Raw genomic sequence first — 15,038 nt, forward strand, 5'->3', positions numbered from 1 at the left:
TGTGAGCACCCGTTTCCCCGCCCAATTTAATTCCACGGTCAATCCCTCTCTTTTCTACGAATGTGGCGTTGATATAATAACTTTATTCCCTTCTTCTTAGATACAGGCGCGAGCAGACGTTGAGTTACGAAAATGTCGGAAAAGAGACCCATCAAGCGACTCGTGGTGTTGGTAGACGGAGTTGAGGCCCGTGAAACCAAGAGTGAGCATTTATCTTGGCGTCAAGGATCATTGCTGACTGATAACAGAGCAGCCGAACCCTTCAACAATTCAGAGGATCAACCAATTAGTACACGATGGGCTAGTCGAGTCGAATGGAGTTTCTGTTGCGCAGATTCCCAAGTATTATGTTGCACCTAGCAATGTTGTCAAGTTGACCGACATGTTCCGATCACGGAACACGACAAGTGATGGCTCGGCGAACCTCATCAAGACCATTGTCAGGGACATATGCCTCACGATTGAGCGGCCAGAAGATGAGCTCTGGTTGTACGGTTCTGGACACGGAGCCTTCATCGTGCGCGCAGTTGCTGGCGTTGTGCATCGAATGGGCCTGCCAACAACGCAAAGTTTCGATGATTTGTTTGATACAACTCTTGGTCTGATCAAGGCTCAACTTGAAGATGACTTCAAACGAGGCCCGGTGCTACTGCAGAAGATCAAGAGCGAAGCGCAAGATCCTCCTCGGATGCCGTTTGTTGGCCTTTTTGACACGATCATTCATAATTCAAAGACATCTTTTGACATCTCATTCAACCCTTCTATTGGAACTCTTCGACAAGCGCTTGCTATCAATGAGAACAAGTCCAACAAGACACCGGAAGTGGTCAACATTCCTGATGATGCGGACATGACTCACAGGTCACTTATCCAAGCATGGTTCCTGGGTACACACGAAGATATGATCGGCGGAACGGCTCACGATGGCCTTTCACTCTACCCGCTGCAGTGGATGGTCCTGGAGAGTATCTACTCTGGCCTCCGTGTGAACAATATGGGCGACTCGAATGCCAGCGATAATCCCATGGCTTTGATCTTCCCGCAATATGCTGGCAATCTTCCGCCCTTGGGCGGATCAGAAGAGATTGAGTGGCGCCTTCAGTACACCAACGGTCTTCGAACAAGCATGTTTGATCTTCAGAGTATGCATGCGAAGAAATCGGCGGGCGGCGTCGAGACTCACTCCATCAAACTTGATACAGATTGCTACAAACATGCAGCAAATCGGAAGGTGTTTGCTGCAGATGGAAGTTTGAAAGGATGGTGTGATGATGGTAGGTAGTCCGACTTTGCCAATCTGTGCTCAGCTAACAAACCTAGGACCGTATGGAAACATGATACACCCCTCACTTTTTTGCATTCTCGATAGATACCCCCGATACAACGACCTGAAGAATTTCCAACCACTCAAGAAGCCAATATCAGACTTTCAGGACTCTTACCTTGTTGCTACAGAAGATGGACTAGCTCCATGGCTTCAAGGGATGCAGCTCGAAGCAAGCGGTGTCAAAGCTTTCCGAATTCTAGTGTGCGGCAAGACTGGTGTCGGCAAATCGACATTGATCAACAAGGTCTTTGGTGTCGAGATGACTGACGAATCTCTCTCATATGACCAGGGAGTTCATGACGTCAACGTCGCTTTTGAATCCCCCAAGCATCCTGGACTGTTGATTCATGACTCAAGGGGTTGGCAGGCTGGCAGTGATACCGAGCTTGACTTGATCGCAAAGTTCCTTCGACACCGGGCGTTCCAGGAGGACCCTGCCGAAGCTCTTCATGTCATTTGGTGAGGTGCTCTTCCTTTTGCGGTAGAGTAAGCTAACGTGATCTTAGGTTCTGCGTTGACGCCGATGTTGCACGTATCGAAGAAGCCGACAAGCGAACCTTTGCCACCATTGCCCAATACTCCCACCAAGTCCCTGTTTTCGTGGTTGGAACAAAGAAGGACAAACTCACTGGCTATCGAAAGATGCAATACCTAGAAGAACTCATGGAGAAGACAGACGACTACAGAGAAGCCAAGCGACTCGCGGAAGAGAAAGCCAACGCTGTTGCCGAGCAACAATTCGCCGAGTTGAGAAACCAACTTTCGCAGATTGAGCACTACAAAGCTGACGGCTTCTGCTGTCTTTCAAAGAGTCCGTAGCATCCTGTTTTCAGATTCTTGAGTGGGCGCTAACTGTGATAGATGATGACGCCGGTGTCAAAGACCTCCTCTCACAAACCCTCGGCCTGATCGTCGACGAACGCGTACGTCTCTTCTGTGTTGCCGCTCAAGTCGTTGATGTTGAACAGAAGATCAACTCAGCGATAACAGAGTGTATGAGACTAGGAACACATGCAATCCGCACTGCCGCCGTCCCCCTCCCCTGCACAGGCTTGGTCGGCACACCGACAGTCTCACGCCTCATTTGTGAACATGTACTCCAATGCTTTGGCTTTCCCAAAGCTGCGCCGGCAGAGATTGAGCAGATCATGTCGGACATCGTCATGAGCAACTTTAAGCAGTACCTCCGGGTTTCTCTGTCGCAGTTTGCGGCTGTTAGTGCTATTTCGATTGGTGCTGCGGTGCCGACCATGGGAATTGGTTTCATTGTTGGTGCCGCGGGCTGCCTTTTGGGACTTCCTCCTACAGCGAGGATGCTGCTCAAGTGCTCGTGCGATATGATTCTTATCCTCGAGCGGTCGTTTAGATACGATGGAAAATATGTTTCTATCAAGCAGATCGAAGATGCAGCCAAGTACTACTCGAAAACGACAATCACGACGTTCAATGGAAAGGAGAAGCGGTTGCAGCAGCAAGTTCACGATGAATTGGACCACCTCATTCCACTGAAGAAGGTTAACATTGGCTTCAAGTTCAACAAACTCAGATCATCTGTTGAAGAGATCATCTATAGCAACCGTTTTGGCAACCCACCAGACTACACCTCTCTGCGAAGCCCTTCCAGCGTCGGTCTCGACCTACAGCCAGGAGGGCCCGTCGAGATGGATGCCGCGCCTACTATCTCAGAGCTGCCCGGTGATGAAGTCGACTATTCACAGTTATCGAAGTCGGACGAGAAGTCTGATCAGCTACCACTTCTTGAGCTTGATTCAACTGAAGTCGGCGCAAAAGAAGGACATATTTCGATGGCGTTGAACACTTCTGGAACAACCGCACAGATTGGTCCTTCGCTTGCAAACAAACTTGTCGAGCTTCACGTTCAACCACCTGAACTTGAGGGCAATGCGCCGAGTGAGGTCGCTGACGTGAGACAAGACTCGTTGGAAGTCCCGCCACTGGCGACGAGAAGTAAATCTGACTCCTCTGGGTCTAAGTGGTCGAACAAGTTGTCATCATGGAAGTTGAGTCGGAAGTCAAAGACGCTGAAGCAATGAGTGAGCATAGTATCTGGCTTCTGCGGTTCGTTTTAGGCTTGTATTGGAGATACCATGCTGTTGGATGATCGTATAACTGTCCTTTCTTTCGGGTGCTCATGTCTGCTTGTATTTTATGTAATGTGTCAAGAGAGGGATTAGACATCGCAGCACGCCGTTATGATATCACAATTGATCGTTGCGTCGCCTCAACCTTTCCTCTATGACTCTGTATTATACTTCGAATTGGTGTCTGCCTCCAGTCTTTATGTGATGCACATTGATACCTCACATCGACTTATCCCATATACTCCTCGCAATGGGCATCTTGCCCTGACTCGGCTGGTTTCTTCCTGTATTGTGAAAGCTGCCATTGTTTCTCAAGGGAACCACCGGTCACAGTCGCTCCACCTGGGACAGAAATGCACAATCTGGCATCGAGTAAGTTGCAAACATGCTTAAAAGAGTCTGCGGCGTAAGACCCCGTCCATGAACGATAAGTAGAGCATAGCACAACATGTACTGGGTCTGCACCAGAGACAACATCAGGCATAAGTCCATGACTTCGTTCCCAGTCTTGTAGGTGGAATGTGGTCGTATACTGTGATACTTGATTAACTTATGTGAGTAGGTATACACATGGAGAGCTTCTCACCTCATTCAGATTCAATTTCACCTCTTTACCGAGGATCTTGCGGGTGGCTTTGTGAGCATCGTCGTAGAATTGGCCATCAGCCTTTTTACTGTCAGTAAGAGGCACGGAAGAAGGAATATCCCACATGAAGCTGATGCCGGTCTGGCGCAGCCATGGGATATCTTTCATGCGATCTTGATGAATCAGGATACAAACAACAATGCCAGATAGCGGCGAGCCCTTGCATCTTTGATTGAACTCTTGACAGAATGAATGTGTTCGCAGTACCTCCAAGATGCTTCCAAGAGACTTTATCAGCTGACCATTGATGACTTCGCGCTTGAAAGTTGACTCATTATGCAAATTCAAGCCGATAACAAGCTCAGTGCGACCTCTCTGGCGGAGAGAATACTCTAGCTTCTGGAGGTCTGTAGGTTGACCTGCAAGGGCGGTATGCCTGATGTATGACGTCTCATATTGATCAGATGGTAGCTTTTGATAGATATCAGGTGTTACGGGAACATCTGACACCCAGCATGCCGTCTTCCCCTTTGCGGGATATAGATAAGGGTTGAGCAATTGTCGAGGTCTTTGAGGGTAAGGATTGGAGTAGTTGTTCAGCTTGACGCGACTTTGTTGAGAATTGCTCACGATTGTTGTAGCCTCCGACTGCATGCTCACGGATGAGCGTTTATCAGAAAAGGGCATGCTGGACGTGGTGCTCGTTGTACTCAGGGATACAGACTTTCTTGCACCAATAGACTGATAAGTCGGCAGAGTTGACTCAGCAGGCGGTGGTCGCTCCCACGATGTCGTTTGTGTATTGTGGTCGGCATAGTAGGGTATCCCATCTGGTGTGTGCATTTCCTGCCAACCAGGTGGCAGCGGAGCGAGTGTAGGAATGACAGGTTTGGTCCATGACGTGGTTTGGTCGCTATGGTTGACGTAATAAATCTGCCCATCAGGAGTGAGTCGGGACTCCCATCCTTTCGGAAGAGGAGTTAATGGATCCGAGGTAGCATTGTGCGGTATAGAAACATGAGGGCTGGTTGGTGTCATTGGCGTAGAGTCGACCCAAGGTAACGTGGGTTGAACGTCGGGCTCTTGATGAAACTGGGTCTGGGCCGCCTTTTCTGGCATTGACCATGGGGATATGGTAGACTCTGATTGTGGCGATGTAGGGGGAGAGCTGAATACCCTTGGTGGTTGGGGAGAGCTAGGAGTAGGAGATGATGGTGCTTGTGAAGTCGTAGCTTGTTCCTTCGCTTTGGTAAAAGGCACTGATACTGATATCATGTGAAGCGTATCAAGCCTTGCAGCCAAAAGCGCAGTTGGGTCAGGATTCCGTACAATAATATCGGGGATACCTGTGATGTTGTACTCGTCCCCAGATTGTGCTATATAATATTTCTTCGTTGAAGACTTGAGCTTGAGCTTGGACCAGTCAAGGTCTGAGTCCAAAAGCACCTTGAACGTGATTCCATTCAACCCCTCGAGCCAGGATGCCAACGCTCCAATATGCTCGTCCTGCAATAAAACTGCTTCTCCGGGTCGCAGGTCAGCACGCTCACCGACAGTCCACGCGTAAAGAAACCGCCCGGGGTCAAGCTGCCAAGTCAGAAGGAGTGAAGTGTCATGGCCGACGTTGGCATACATGACTGAACCTCCGTATGTAGCAAAGGGCATACTCCATGTATTGATGCGAATTTTGTCGTTTGGCGGTAGTGGCTGTGGATATCCGACCTTCTCGATTTGTTTCAACACATCTGTAACGGCCGCAGCATCGGCTTTCAAGGCTTTTTTGTCATACTTCTCGTAGTACGGTACACTGTGTCCGATGCGAGAAGGCGACTTCTTGAGCAGTTGGAAAGGGTGCGGGACACTCTTCAGATAGGCTATGGCCTGGTCGATGTCCAGATTCCAGTATGTCGGGTTCTCAGGGTTACTCCAGTTTGTGTCATTCATGACTCCGCAGCCATATCCGTAGTAGATGGGCATGGGGTGACAAGCCGCGCAGAACATGAAGCCGCAGGCGATTAGATACTGAAGAATGGGATCAAGACGCTCCAACTCGTAAGTGAGATCATCCTCTGAAATGTCCATCGCAACCTTGACAGCGGCAAGGGCCTCGGGCAAAGCATCGTAATTGACGACGTCGAGTGCCATCAAGCGCTGGCCCAAAGACGCAAAGACCAAGTAGATCTCATCAAGGCCAGCGCCTCTTCCACTCGAGGTCGATCCCTGTCCTTCTTCACGTTTGTTTCTCTGGCGTAGTTCCCACCATGTTGCTATACTTGCGCCGGCTTTTACGGCTGAGATGCCGATCTGTATTGAAGCGGTGATAGGGTCCGACATGGCGCATTAAAGTGAAAGATGCTTTCACTGCTATGTTGCGAGTCCATCGGGGTTGTGTTTCCTTATAGTATTTCAGTAACTCTCCAACTAAGGTAGCGATTGATAATGCACTCTACCTCATCAGATGATTCCGCTTAGCTACTGGTCTAGTTGGCTCGATTGTAACCCTCCAAACCAACATGGCGTTCAATAGCGCCAGCGCTAGATCTGGCTGGAACAGCCGCCCATGGATTTGGAGTACACCGATTGATGCTGATAATATCTTTAGCCTATCAGACGCTGCATATCAAATGAACCCTGTATTCAGCTTCAATAATGAGAACAAAAAATTGTGCCTTGTGTGCCGGCTGAGCCGGAAGTGGTGAGTCTGACGAGAAGATTACTGGTTGTTGTAGAGATCAAAACGCCTGTGCATGATAATTTGAGTTTCATTAGTTAGAGGCAGCGTCTAGGTCCAAGGTCTCATTGAAACAAGAAATGGGCTTGTTTATGCTTATTTAAATAAGGCCGAATTCCATAAGTGTGTCCAGAGAGTAATAAAACATGTACATCGAATGAAAGGCTGTTGATCGATAAGCAAAAGAGACAAACCTCTAACATACTCCTCTCATGCACAGACACAGGAACCTGCCCCCCAAATTAATGTCGCCACCTCACTGCCTGGCGTGCTGTCGTCGAGGCGAGGCCTAAAGTCATTGTAGAATCGGGGGTCGGTGTCCTCGCGGTGCCTGGCAAACTTTGCTGGAGTGAATGAAAGGTAATTTCTGGTGTCCGTGTTGCAGGAAACCACACCAGAGCAGACATAATCAGGGTCCTTCTGGCAGTAGAGGGCTTCAAATCCATCTGTGTGGGCTTGTTAGCAGGAGCGCCAAAGGTGATGTTGCTGGACTTTCGGACGACAGCCACATAGATTCCTCCGTTTCCTGGTAAGAGAGTGTTGGGATCCAGATAGTTGTATTTTAGATTCTGCCCCTCAGTCTACTTGGGACCGTTGATTCTGATCTTGAAATACTTGCCCGGCTTTTCAGACGACGCGGAACATGCTCCCTTTGCCCAAGTATTGTTCTTACTTCCGGTGCTAACTTGATGTCTCTATCTTCTCTAGCAGCCATCGTCGTGGATGCTGGCTATTCCGATGCCCATTGTTATAGTCACCGGCTGCGTAACCGTTTCTGTCTGCCTGCAAGTAAATGAAATTTCTTGGTGTCCCAGCCCAGAGTAGACAAGTTCATGAGCAGTTCCGACGTCACCGAACACGCCAAAGATTTTCCCGAGCGCCCCGTTCTAAGCGTAGTTCTAGTCGCCCCGCTAAATAAGGCAATTGTCAAGCTTGCGAGCTGCTCATGCAAAGCTACCGTTGAGCCTACAGCGACTGGATGTGCCTCGGTGGGATCGGCGGGTTAGGGCACGCGGGACACCATGCTTCTTGTTGGTGTTCGGGCACAGTCCGTCGTCTGAATGAGTGTTACTATGGTATCTGAGCTGCAGTTAATTTGACAAAATTGTCTACCAACGGGATCGAGTCCCATGTCCAACAGATCGGCGGCGAGAGCCCCTCGGCCAGAGGGATCATTAAGGTCAAACTTGCCGAGTTGTAATACTCGTCGGCATCAGATTGGGTTGGGGCAGTAATATGAAGGTTTCTGTCGTCTGGCGTGAGTTTGCTCATGACGAAGTCGAAAATCACCTTGGCCGCGGGAGAAGAATCATCAAAATCGAGGTTCGAAGAGGACCTGGACCCTTTGTAGTGGTAGGCGTGGTCGATGGCGGCGCGGCAGTGGTGGATAAAGTCAGAGCCCAGGTTGTAATAGATGAAGTTTCTGTCGACGTTGTTAAAGAGGAAAGGTTTTCATGACATGGTAGGATTGGGAGTGGATCGGTAGTGGTCAATTCTGATGCGGAATCACTGGACTCTAGAGCTGTAGACGTTCACAATGCAGATGTAGTTGATCCCAGCGCTGTAGAAGTTGTTGAATCTGATATCAGAGATGACTTTGAAGCGAGAGATGGTCCAGATATCGACAGATTTTGACGTGCAAGACTCCGAGCTGGCTGGCACGGTGCTAGATGACGTACGTAGTTGATTCTTAGTTTGCCATGGACGACGACCCGGAGGCACTGGGCGAGGACTCTCCGGTGCTTATCTTGGTCTCGGTAGACAGAATGGATGTCATGGGTTCGGTGAGGGAGATAAATTCGAGGTAGTTGATGGTTTAGTTAGATAATGCAGCCTCGGAAGCACATTGCGTCTCGGTTGTTCTAGGCTTCGCTTGAGTTGACCCCCAAGAGACAATGGTGTTGATCGTTTGCGGCGCCAGAATGGTGGCCTTACGGTCTATCTTAGCCCTATCAAGGTCACAAAGTTCAATATCACCCGACATCAGCATCTGATCGACCAAGACCTGGGCCGGGCTCTCTGCAGCATTGAATTCGATCTTAAGATGGGAACTGAGTATTGCTAACGTAGGCATGCCAAGAATAGGGCTCCAATCGACTACACCTTAGAAGGAATCAGAGTTGAGATACATCAGGTGGCTCCAGCAAACAAGGTCACAAAAATGATTTGTTTCCGACACGGCTGCTGCCTGATCCCATAATAGGGGTAGCAAACAGCCCCCGCAGGCTTAATATTGCACAAAGCTTCCCCCCCCTCTCCGTGTAACCCCCTACAAAGTACCAGATTCACTGCGTCAAAATATCTGTGACCAACGTGCAATCTCTGAATTCCTACCAAGTTTGCGCATCTGCGCAGAGCTCACACTCGCCAAGCAATCCCTGATCACAAACGTGGCGACATGGAAGCAACCCCTTGTCTCTTCTCAGGCCGCATTCGTGCAATCATAAGATGCCAGGTAGATGCAAGAGCGCTTTCACTTTGATCAGAGCGGCCAAGGCAGAATGCGGGCTCCTTGTCACCTCATGGGGCCTGGACGCATGGGCGAGTGCTTTGCGTTGCACTCAGTATCTTGTTTTCGTTGAGTATCAAGGCGGGTGGATGTGGTCAGGACCTTTGAGCCAACCTCACACAATTTCAGGACCTAGACACTTTGATACACGATCCGACCAAGACCGCTAAAAGGACTCGCGCTCGGTTGTTTACCTAATTGGGCTTGAACTGCTCTTGCGACAACGATCCCCGAACCGAGGGCTATTGGGGTTACCACTTGACCCACAGCAACGAAGGCGAGGAACTAACTGACTTCTTCTGTCTAGAGGCAATGATGCGCCCAACGCCTCGAGTCTGCCGAGGGTCTACAAGAAGCACTGCGATGCGAGTCTCAGACAGCTGTCCTGCCTCATTGTTTTTTGTTTTTGTTTTTCGAACCCCGAGTCACTCACGGCACGCACGCATAGCGGGTATTGTTTACCAATCCTCTATTTCACTTCCGGGTTTCCTCTAGGCATATGAGGCTTGACTGTCTAATAGCATGGCTACTGTGCTGCTCACTTCTCTGGTGGAAAGATAACAATCCGCCAGTACAAAAGCACAGAATAATTGAGCCGTAGGAAGGCACCTCACTTGTAAGAGGCTACTCGCGTAACAGTAATGGGTTGTTTCAAATACTATTGAAGAGAGTTTACAAAGTCTCAGTAACTTCATAGGCTCACTGTTGCTGGTCATCTCGAGGGCACAGTCGTGTAGATCAGTGAACCTGGAAATAACCCCTTTCCACCAACTGCATCCCAAGATTTCGTGGTTTTGTTCGACTTGCGACAGTCAAGGCTATTTTCCAATCAAATGGCCCTATCTTAGCTCTGTGAGCGAAGGAGGACCTCGTTCTTGAATCCTGGTTAGAAGCCCGTCTCATGCTTTACGTCGTCTCCTGATGACCCTGACATCTACTCGCGTGTAGAAAAATTGCTGATTCTAGCCACGATCAGCAAATTTCACCAACCGCGCCGTAAAAGAAGTTACACATTGGGAAGTTTACGGGTTCAGTATCGGGAAGTTGTAGACCCCGAGATGCCTGAAATGTGTGAAACGTCAAACGGAGGATTACTGTTACTCATGTCAGGATTTAGTTTGGTACGAGTTATACGGGCCCACTTCAACCGTCGCGAAAAAAAGAGTGGGGCTCGTATAACGTCCCGAAGAGGAAATCGTCTCTTACGAGGGAGCGAGGATGCGCAGAACTCGACGAGATTGAGACAGGGGTTCTTCAGGGCGAGATGTGCTGGCTACATAAGATACTACGCGCTGACGGAGGATGACTCGACATTATTGCGTTGGTCTATGTCCCATCTCGTTCTTATCTTTAACTTTATTTTATTCCGTTCTACTGCAATTGTAACCTTTCTTTCTCAGTCTATCCTTCATCTACTCTTTTCCAGCAAGCGAGCGCATGCAGTTGTTGCCGCTTGGCATAGACACCCCAATCCCCGTGGTTCCAGCGGTGCAAATCTGCGCTATAACAGTAACGACCTCGATTTTCTACTTCGATACAGTATTTGAATGTTGTGCTAATGCCTTTCCCTCAGCAGGCTACGACGTTCTTCCCCTTCCTCCATCATGGCCGCCGACGCCAAACCCCCTAACGACGCCGAGCACGATGACGAGAAATCCCCCACCACGACCCAAGGTACCCAAAGACCCCAGCGAACACCAAAAGTTGCCGACTACATACGAGTCTTCAGTTACGCTACGAAATGGGACTTCTTTATCTACGCCCTTGCCTCGTTCGCATCCATTGGCGCTGGAATTACCATGCCGCTCATGAACATCATCTTTGGCCAGCTCGTCAATCAGTTCACAGACTACTTCAGAGACACCTCAAGTTTCCCGACCGATAAGTTTCAATCCATCTTGAACCGACAGGCGCTTTACATCATGGCTCTCTTCTTGGGGCGCTGGGGCCTCAACACCATCAACAAATACTGCTTCAGAATGATTGGCATCCGACTATCGTCCGCTATTCGTCTTCATTACCTTCAATCTCTCTTTGCACAGTCCATTCACGTCATCGACTCTATGCCTGCCGGCGCACCGGCTACTGCCATCACTGCGACGTCTAATACCCTTCAAGTCGGCATCTCAGAGCGACTAGGCACGTTCCTGGAGTTCAACGGCACCATCTGGGCAGCTATCATTGTCGCCTTCGTATGGAGTTGGGACATTACCTTGGTCACTGCATCTTTGATCCTTTACATGATGGTCATCCTGTCCATCTCCATGCCAATCCTCGTCAAGGGCCAGACCGCGACTGGGCAGGCAGACGCTCAAGGTACCGCTATTGCTAGCGAAGCTCTCCAAGGGATTCGGCTTGTCACTGCTTGTGGCGCTCAGTCCCGCGTGATGGCTAGATACAGAGTCTGGGTCGAAAAGGCTATCGAGGAAGGTCAAAAGATGGCGCCCTTCATGGGTCTTCATCTCGGCATGATTGTATGACCCCATATTCCCCTTCGACATCCGATACTAATAACTCTCTAGTTCTTTGGCGTCTTCGGCACTTTCGGTCTTGCCTTCTGGTATGGAACGCGACGATACATCTCCGGCGCCATTGACAGTCCCGGAGTCATTGTCATTGTTCTCATGTCCGTCATGCTGATCCTCACCTCTCTCGAACGTATCGCCACTCCTCTCATGGCTGTTAGCAAAGCCATGGTTGCTGCATGCGAGTTCTTCACTGTCATCGATGCTCCCATCCCGTCCTCTGGCTCCCTCCAGCCTGACATCACCTCTTGCGACATTATCTTCGACGACGTGACCTTCGAATACCCCAGCCGTCCTGGAGTCCGTATCCTAGACGGGCTCAGCTTCTCCATTCATTCTGGACAAAATACAGCTATAGTTGGTCCTTCAGGCTCAGGAAAGAGTACCATAGTGGGGTTGCTTGAACGCTGGTACTCCTTGAAGGAACACCACGTCTTGCCTCAAGTCGTTGAGCCCAAACCTCAAAAGAAGGCCGTCGAGGAGCCTGATGACCAGTCTGAGGAAGAGACTCCTGTAGTCAACCCAACCCTGGCTGGCTCGGTTTCCATCGGCGGGAACAACCTCGAAGACCTTGATCTCAAATGGTGGCGTTCACATATTGGTTTGGTGCAACAGGAACCCTTTCTCTTCAACGATACAATTTTCAACAACGTCGCCCATGGTCTCATCGGCTCCCAATGGCAAGATGAGCCTGAAGAACAAAAGCGCCAGATGGTTCGAGACGCCTGCCAAGAATCCTATGCCGATGAGTTCATCAACCGCCTTCCTGATGTAAGCCTCTCAATCTCCTCACCTTCCCAGAGATTGCCATCCTAACCAATTCATGCAGGGTTACGATACGCGAGTCGGTGACGGCGGCGCAAAGCTGTCGGGCGGCCAGAAACAACGTCTAGCGATCGCAAGAAGCATCATCAAGAAGCCCAACATCATCATCCTCGACGAAGCCACCAGTGCGATTGATGCGAAGAGTGAGAAGATCGTCCAAGCTGCCCTCGATAGAGCCACGCAAAACCGTACAACCATCACCATCGCGCATCGACTATCTACTATTAAGAAGGCCGACAACATCATCGTACTGCAGAGCGGGAAAGCGGTTGAGCAAGGCACACAGGGGATCTCATGACGAAGGCCCATGGAGTTTATGCCTCTCTTGTCAGAGCGCAGGCTCTGAAGGTTGCTGATGATCAGGAAGAGAAGGGCGCTCTTGTGTCGGACGATGAGTCTCACAAACATCATCCTGATGCCAAGCTGGCTGGTGTCACTGCGACTCCCACCCAAAAAGAAGCCCCCAAGAAGCCTCGAGGGCTCTTCAAAAGTTTCGGAAAGCTACTGTACGAACGAAGACAGAAGTGGCCTAACTTCCTTGGTATTCTCTTCTCATCTATGGCCGTTGCAGCTGGTACTCCCATCCAAGCTTGGCTCTTCGCAAAAGCCCTCGGGGTCTTCCTTCTTCAGGGCAGTGACTTGAAGAGCGAGAGCCAATTCTGGGGGTTCATGTGGTTCGCCCTCGCTGGAGGCGTTGGCCTTGCGTATCTCTGTGAGGGCTGGATCGGATTGCGAGTCCAGTACTACGTCAGCGGAGTATACAAGTCCCAGTACCTCAATGACATGCTGTATCAGAAACTCTCCTTCTTTGATCAGGAAGATAACTCCCATGGGTCTCTGAGCTCTCGCGTTTCGAGTGACGCAAAACAGCTTGAGGAACTTCTTGGCATCAACCTCGCACTCATGCTCTCCGCCATCTTCAACATCACTGGGTGTGTCATCATTTCCCTCGTCTTCGGTTGGAAACTCGGGTTGATCTCCATGTCTGTCGCTCTGCCGCTGATGATTGCTGGTGGATGCTGGAAGTACAAGCATGAGGTTCACTTTGACAAGATGAACGCGGCGGTCTTCCAAGAAAGCTCCGCATTCGCCACCGAAGCCATTGAGGCTATCAGAACAGTTTCGTCACTTACCATGGAGGACTCCATCAACAGTCGGTACCGCGATCTCTTGGATGGACATGTGAAGGCGGCCAACCGAAAGGCTCAGTGGACGTCAGCGATCTTTGGCTTCGCAGACAGTGTCGGCCTCGGATGCCAGGCTCTGCTGTTCTGGTACGGCGGTGGTCTCCTCATCAGCGGAGAATACTCAATGGAGGCGTTCTTTGTCTGTTTCATGGCTGTCATCCAGGGAGCCGAGGCTGGTAGTCAAGGATTTGGACTGGCCCCAAGCGCTGCCCAAGTGACTGCTTCCGCGAACCGTATTCTCGATGTGCGGCAATCTGTCCATCCAGACCGACAGACATATGGCAAGGACGGAGAGGGTATCAATGGCACTGAAGGCGGAGTCAAGATTGAGTTGCGCGACGTCTCCTTCAAATACCCCACGAGAGACGTTCCCGTCTTTGACAGGTTGAACCTTACCATTGAGAAGGGCCAGTATGCCGCGTTTGTCGGAGCATCAGGCTGTGGCAAGACAACCGTTATATCGCTTCTCGAACGCTTCTATGACTTGGAACCCGGCCATGGTGCAATCCTATGCAACGGCCAAGACATCAAGGATACGAATGTCTATGATTACCGTCAAGTTTTGTCTCTCGTATCTCAAGAGCCCGCCATGTTTAGAGGTTCCATCCGCGATAACATTCTCTTCGGAATCGATAATCCAGAGTCTGTGACCGACGACACAATCCACCAAGTTTGTCGCGATGCCTTCATCCACGACTTCATAGTCTCACTTCCCGAAGGCTACAACACGGACATGGGCCACAAAGGTATATCCATGTCGGGAGGGCAGAAGCAAAGAATTGCAATCGCCCGTGCCCTGATTCGAGACCCGAAGATTCTTCTTCTTGACGAAGCGACATCAGCCCTAGACTCAGAGTCCGAGAAGGTTGTTGCGGCTGCAATCGACACAGCTCGCAGCGGACGAACTGTCATCTCTGTAGCTCACCGACTTTCAACGATTCAGAATGCAGATGTCATCTTTGTCTTTGACGATGGAAAGGTCATCGAGAAGGGTTCACATACTGAACTCGTCAACAAGCAGGGCATCTACTGGGAAATGGTGCAGAACCAAGCTCTGGATCAATGACCTTTCGTGAACTTCTCAGCCAACTCTATACTTCATTTCCTGTCTTTTATCAATAGTCTTTTGTAAAATTCTCTTCTTAGATACAGCGTGCTGTCATGACTTCTTATTTCTCTACTAGATTTCGTTTGCACGATCAATGCCTTCGCATAAATCGAAGCATCTTGCAACCATGACTTGAAG

General features: G+C 50.0%; 3 protein-coding genes; 2 read left to right on the forward strand and 1 right to left on the reverse strand.

Annotated features, from left to right (window-relative positions):
• Positions 1 to 132: 132 nt before the first annotated feature.
• On the forward strand, positions 133 to 3,381 carry FFUJ_10793 (uncharacterized protein; the record flags this gene model as incomplete). XM_023569616.1 has 5 exons in its annotated part: positions 133 to 202; positions 249 to 1,274; positions 1,321 to 1,786; positions 1,834 to 2,138; positions 2,189 to 3,381. 5 exons carry the CDS (start codon positions 133 to 135, stop codon positions 3,379 to 3,381), a joined length of 3,060 nt encoding a protein of 1,019 aa, XP_023436807.1.
• A 277-nt stretch (positions 3,382 to 3,658) lies between these two features.
• On the reverse strand, positions 3,659 to 6,349 carry FFUJ_10794 (uncharacterized protein; the record flags this gene model as incomplete). XM_023569617.1 has 2 exons in its annotated part: positions 3,659 to 3,961; positions 4,016 to 6,349. 2 exons carry the CDS (start codon positions 6,347 to 6,349, stop codon positions 3,659 to 3,661), a joined length of 2,637 nt encoding a protein of 878 aa, XP_023436808.1.
• Positions 6,350 to 10,859: 4,510 nt separating this feature from the next.
• Positions 10,860 to 14,858, forward strand: FFUJ_10795 (related to multidrug resistance protein; the record flags this gene model as incomplete). XM_023569619.1 has 4 exons in its annotated part: positions 10,860 to 11,729; positions 11,778 to 12,551; positions 12,610 to 12,852; positions 12,909 to 14,858. The coding sequence occupies 4 exons, from the start codon at positions 10,860 to 10,862 to the stop codon at positions 14,856 to 14,858; spliced, it is 3,837 nt and encodes a 1,278-aa protein (XP_023437214.1).
• Between the last annotated feature and the right edge of the window lie 180 nt (positions 14,859 to 15,038).

The sequence above is a fragment of the Fusarium fujikuroi genome, chromosome FFUJ_chr10 (genome assembly GCF_900079805.1).
Source record: "Fusarium fujikuroi IMI 58289 draft genome, chromosome FFUJ_chr10".
NCBI lineage: Eukaryota > Fungi > Ascomycota > Sordariomycetes > Hypocreales > Nectriaceae > Fusarium > Fusarium fujikuroi.